The following is a 6,083-nucleotide window of genomic DNA, read 5'->3' as shown; positions in this document are numbered from 1 at the left end:
ACACAGCCTCCTCATGGCCCCACAGGCTAACACTGCATGCCGTTCAAGCATTTGGAGTCGCACGAAGCACGAAACAGGAGCTTTCACACTCCATTTTCTAACAGTATCCAGGATGTCTGGCGTTCAGGCGCTTCCTGTGTAGCAGCCTGACACAGTCCCTGCAAATTCAGCCGCTTTTCAGGTTCCTGACCAGGGTAAACAAACAGAACGCTAATGTCCTGGGCTGAGAGCAAGACCAAGATCTAAGAGCAGCTGTTTGGTTTCTGTCCACTGACTGAAGAGTGAGTGTTGAAGCTTTAGACCTTCTGCCCACCCTGGCTGAGTAGAGGGGGAGGGGTAGTCACTGCCTGCTCAAACCAAGGTGAAAAGGGTGCCATGGTCCTGGAAATGGAGACGAGTTGAGAGCACTCAGTATGACTCTGCCAATTGGGTTGGGGGTGGGGTGAGCAGTTCAGATGGGTGCACTGTCTGCCTTGAGCCGTCAGGAGACAGAAATCCTTCTCTTGCTCCTTTCTCTCTCTTTCTGTGTGTGTGTCTCTCTCTCTCTCTGCCTCCCTCTCTCCCTGTTTCGCTCAGTTTCCCATCTGTATGTGATTTGGGCCCAGCTCAGGGAAGAAGCAAGACCACAAGGGCAGGGAGGGAGGAGAGAGAAGAGAGGAAGTCCAAAAAAGTTAGTTTTACAGGATTCAGCTCGGGCTGRTACAAGGGGCAGCGCTGGATCTGGACATCAGGAGGAGTGGAGAAGTGAAGTTAAAGACTGACGAGGCCCAGAGGACACTGCTGTGACTGAGACAAAGACGAGGGGACGCTGGTTAAACCTAAATATGGCTGCAATACCCCTGTCCTGCCTTTGCCTTGTCTCCATCCTCTCAGGAATTATCTGCCCAACTTCTGCCAGCCGGTTGCGGTACAAGGAACCACAACAAACTCTCACAAAAGTAAGAATCTTAAAGCTTTCAACTGGTCTGTTGTTCATGTTGTTTGGCACGTTGCTTGGTCTGACTGTCCTGACCTGCTCCTGACATGATCCATACATCATTTTGACTTATAGGCAATAGGTCTGCTTTCTAAGTGAGAAAAACATCGTCTGTTTGAAACTTTACAAATACTCCGCCCTGTTTTGGCAGTGCATTATGTCCATAATGTTGGTACGTGTTTGCATTAGGGTTACCCTGAGAATGGAGCTCAGAAAATCTCCGGAGATACTGTCTCCCCTGCTGTCATGTGCCTGCTGCCCCTCCCTGACAGTTTCTTAATGGAAACAAGCTGCCAGGCTTTGAGCGAGGGTCGAGGGAAAGAAAACCAAGAGGCAGTACATGAGAAACCATTATGAATAAACAGCTTTAGTCCCACTGGCTTAGCTTAGCCTTACCAGATGAACAAAGTGTGATATGTCATAAACCCAGAGGACCTTTTAAGAAGTCTATAGAACCACCCTCATTTCTTCATGCTTGACTTAGAAAGGCAGACCTTGTAGGGATATGCAGAGATCTGAAGTTGTACCGCAAAAGGCTATAGTTGGTTGTTGGTTATAGCCAAGTTATAAATAGAATCAGAAAACTATTTCTTTCTTGTTTGTTTATGAAGGGGGCATATTATGCAAAATTTGCTTTTGGCACATTTTTGTACTTCCATTTGGAAACAAAATGCCAAAAATAACATCCAGCAATTCTTTTTCTGTTAATGTTCATTGATTTCTAGAAAACAAGTTATTTAAAACCCTCCTGGTTATATGGTCACAAAGACCGGGCATTGCCCTTCACTTAGCAACCTCGGCCAAGCCCAGCACTTCAACTAGCCACCCAAGTTGAGCTCCACCCACTATATTATTAGAAGACAAACACATTTGGTCAGCTAGTTTTACTGCTGTGCAAGATGTACAATGGCTGCAGGAAAATCCAAGTTTTTTTGGTTGACTTGCCAGAAACCCCTACATGTTTGATGGTTGTGCAGGAGGCTCTTCTTCTACATCTGGGCCTTTAATATTCTATTTACAGCCATTTTCATTTGTAGCAGTGAGTAACTGAATTTAATATCAACTTCCTAAAATAATAGCCAAAGTCATTTTTGCCAAAAGACGTGGCAAGTTTACTTTTCAAAAATCACTTTGGGCAAATCTTTGACCATTATTTAGGAAGATGATGATATGGATGATGGTCAGCGATGGGAGCAGAATTAGTGGGGATGAACAGTAATAATATAATAATGTATATCACAATAGACTCTATACTAACAGATAATTTGTCTGACAGAATAATTAATCACTTATGCTATGCAGAACTGCACAGCATTCTGGGAGATGTAGTCAGAGGAGAGGTTTCAGCTGCTCAACCTCTCACCACCAGCTAAGCAATACTAAGCACTCACTCATTTGTTACCAAGCAACAGCAGCACAGTGCTTCATAACTGCTTAAAGTGGCAGTGTTATGTAAAATKGACTTTTTTGAGCTTCGCATCATGTTATAATGTTACTCCCTTATCACAAACATACCTGGAGTGTTGCCTTGATTATTTTATGTATGTTTGAGAAATCCTTTAATCTCCTTGGCARCCACTGGCCTGTGCAAAATGTCTGAGTGGACCTAGCTCCGCCTACGAGATGCAGCTCCTCTTCCTTATATTTGATATATACAGCATTTTATAACATCTGAAGGCTACATAGTTACTTGATTGTGCTATGAAATGATTCTATGTTGTTGGAAAGCACAWACTATCCCTTTAAAAATAACAACAGTGTGTGGAGTRAAAACCGTGGATAAAACAGGATAGGTCATGCCACCGCTTTGGCAGCATTTAAGATAGTTAAAACTGAAAACTAATCAATAATTATCAATATTGACTTATATCGTGTTATGTTTTTCAGTCATATCCTAAGAAGCAGCTTTCATTTTTTAGCAGCAACATTACAAACACCCTCTGTCATRTCTACCAYGGTCAGTCTTCCCACTGCATCCATTACAATACACAAAGCTGCCTCTCAGCCGGTCCACTCCAGCCGCTTTCTGACGAGGCATTCCAGTATTTACAATGCATCAGTTCAGCTTGAACTGCCTTCAGAAAGCTCTGCAGARCTGCCATCAAACACAATAGCAGGATCTGGTTCTACAGATGAACGGTTTGTAAAGTAAATACTCTCTCTGGCACTGCAGCTTCATGCCTGTGCAGCCACACCATCATTCTATAGTTTTGCAGGAAGCCTTTATTTCTGCTGAGTGTGTACAGTAAGTTTGGCAGAATAAACCTTCAGTCACATCTCTTTATCATGTGTTTGGTTAGTTTTTCCTGCAGTGAGGAGTAAATCTGGAGTAAAACAGCCTGACTCATCTCCTCCCATCGCTTTATGCTGTGCTGTTATTATAATAGCTTGGAGAAGTGGGTGGTGGAGGTTGGGGGGTATCAGACACTAGATTCAAGTCTGGTGAACATCCTCAGGAAAACTCAGATCCCAGGTCATGAGAATCTCACCCGGCCTCAAAGTCTCAGGCAGTGTTTCCTCTCAGGGGAATCTGAGGTCAAAAATGTAAGAAAACAAAGAAAGAAAACAAAGGAGAAGCGGAGGCTCTGTTTTAGTCATACAACGCATTAGAGATTAAACTTCACAGACTCTGTTGCAGTTTTCAATCCTTTTGCTGACCGGTTTAGATTGACTTTCAACCACTACCAGTGTCACCATGTGCTGGTTGAATCAATGCAGCACAAAACATTTATTTATTTATTTTTTTAGGTTTGCAGGGATCTAAAATAAATTGGGTATCTGTTTGCATCAAAAAGATGTAGTTATGGCCAAGATGACGCACTTTTTAGATGACATACCAAACAATTTCTTGTCTAACATACACCAGTCATCAAAATTAATTAACCAATCTGCTGCTGCCAGTTCCAATTTTCTTCGCACAGTTACTATGGCCAGTTACAGAGCTCACTGGTGGCAAGGCCAGGTTCACCATGGACAGGCTGACATCATAATGAAGTGGTATCAGACAAAGTGACACATGTGTCTTTGTACTGGCTGTAAGATGGACCAGRTGTGTTTTGCTGCTGTGGCACAGAGCACAACTCACATAATGAGGCAGACGTCCCAGGTTCAAATCCTGACAGTGAGGGAACCCACAGGAAGTCTGTCCTGTGTGGGAGACAGCGCTCCGTTTTTCAGGATGTTTAACATGAGCTGGCAACAAACACATCTTTGTCTCACAGTCCATCTGTGGATTAAATGCAGTATGAATCACAAGCATCCACAGCTGGATGTCTGTGGAATGTTCCACCCTCTGAATGTCAACGTCCGGCTGGCTGTATGTAGCAGGGAGGTCAAACGCTGGGCGTCCTTCTGGCCGCAGCTCACAAAGTGCCATTGTAGGCATCATTGAGAGCTGCAGCTCCTGAAGTTCAAAGATGATCTGAGGATGTAAGAGTGTGTGTGAGACACCAAGAGACAGTGTGGAACATCCCGAGACATGAGACAGGAAGCTTCAGCTCAGACCTGCTTCCTCAGAACAACAAGCTGATATGAAAGAGACTTTTTTTCAATAGATTTAGGAGAATGGTTGGAAAGCAAAGAAAGGATTACAATATATCATTATATTAGACATCGTTTAACACATTAGTTTTAGTTTGATATTAATAAATATGTATTTCCATCATGCTGCTATTTGCTTCTCAGATGGTTGTGATGGTGGGGAGGGATGGGGGGATGCTGATGTGGTATTTGTTTGATCATGCAATAGTGATACAGCAAAGGATTATGGGGAATTAARGCAAAGCAGAGGGAACTGATGTGGCTGTGGGGTTTTTTGAGGTATCAAAATACATATAATACGTATAATATCAGTTATCGGGCATAATAGCAAAAGTAGTATCGAATATTGGCATTTGCCCAAATTTTCAAATCGGTTCATCTTTATAAACTGAGTCAGCTGCCTCTCCTGGTCCCCATGCCTCGCTCTTCTCTGCTCAGAGTGTTTAAGTTTTCTCTGACAGTTTCTCCATCCTGGCTCCATGTATCTGCTTTCCAGCACACTAAACTCTACATTTTCTTTGTTTTGTTTATCAAGGACTCAATGCATAGCTTTCTGCATTTGGGTCCCTTAAGCCAAGCACAACAATTCTATGGCATTGATTCGGAGGGGCTGATTAGAAATCCATTCCATATTGGATTTCTAGTCAATCCAATATGGAATGGTCTGTGTCTGTTTAATTCCCTTCACTTCTTAGTTATCCACCAGTTTCTGTTGGCAGATGATAAAATCTCAGTAAAGAAAAACAAAATATCCAACTTTTAAAAAGTTGACCTTCAAAAGTTTAAGGGGTATCAATCGAGGCATTTGAAAAGAGGGAAGGCCCAATGGAAAACAAGAAAGCAGACAAAGAAAGCAGGAGGCGGTGGAATTTATTCTGAAAGCTGTGAGGCAATCAGGGCGAGCTGAGAGGAGCGCCGTGGAGAGTTCCCCACCGCAGTGGCTGCAACAACAGTCTGGTGAGACATAGTTTGAGAGCCGAGGAGAATATACTGTGGAGGAGATCAGTCAGTTGATTTCTCAAGAGAAGGAGGAGCAGAGCTGGAAGTCTGTAAATGGAGGCCAATAAACAAAACAGACTAAAGCCACAGGGAACAAGAATGAGGGGAAGCAATAAAGAAAATCCATGTGTGTCAGTTGGATGTAAGGCAGACAGACATTACATGGACACTAACTATGTGTGTTTTAAATGAAAAATTATTCACCAGGCATGAAGAATCCTCTAGGTCAATCTGGAAAGACTCAGACGGACAAAAGGGGAGCAATTAAAAGATTTAATGACAGGAATGAATAGCASTTCTTTGGCGCTCGGACCCCGGCAGCTAATTTGAGCTGAGATTTGATGTGAACTCGATGAACATCCCGATAACTGACTAGGGATGCTCTCCCCCGGGGCCCGACACTGGTGGGGGTGGTCAGGAAAGGGTGCCATCCTAGAGAGCCGAAGGATGTGGGTGGAGAAGGGGAGGGGGTGGGTTGAACGCAGCTGGGAAGCGGCTGACGGCTTGGGTGTGAATCCTTTATGCAGAGCCTGATAGCTGATTGAACAAGCCGGGTGAGGTCCAGCGC

At 43.7% G+C, this 6,083-nt stretch overlaps 1 protein-coding gene across 1 annotated transcript in view; it reads left to right on the top strand.

Annotated features, from left to right (window-relative positions):
• The first annotated feature begins 440 nt into the window (after positions 1-440).
• lama4 (laminin, alpha 4) overlaps positions 441-6,083 on the top strand; it is a 43,636-nt gene continuing 37,993 nt past the window's right edge. The window contains exon 1 of the mRNA XM_008398526.2: positions 441-938. Within this exon, the coding sequence (XP_008396748.1) occupies positions 825-938 (114 nt within the window). The 5' untranslated portion in view covers positions 441-824. The remainder of the gene's footprint in view (positions 939-6,083) is intronic.

This window comes from Poecilia reticulata, linkage group LG21, assembly GCF_000633615.1.
Source record: "Poecilia reticulata strain Guanapo linkage group LG21, Guppy_female_1.0+MT, whole genome shotgun sequence".
NCBI lineage: Eukaryota > Metazoa > Chordata > Actinopteri > Cyprinodontiformes > Poeciliidae > Poecilia > Poecilia reticulata.
The sequence above is the reverse complement of the archived record's forward strand: the minus strand, read 5'-3'. Positions and strand labels throughout refer to the sequence as shown.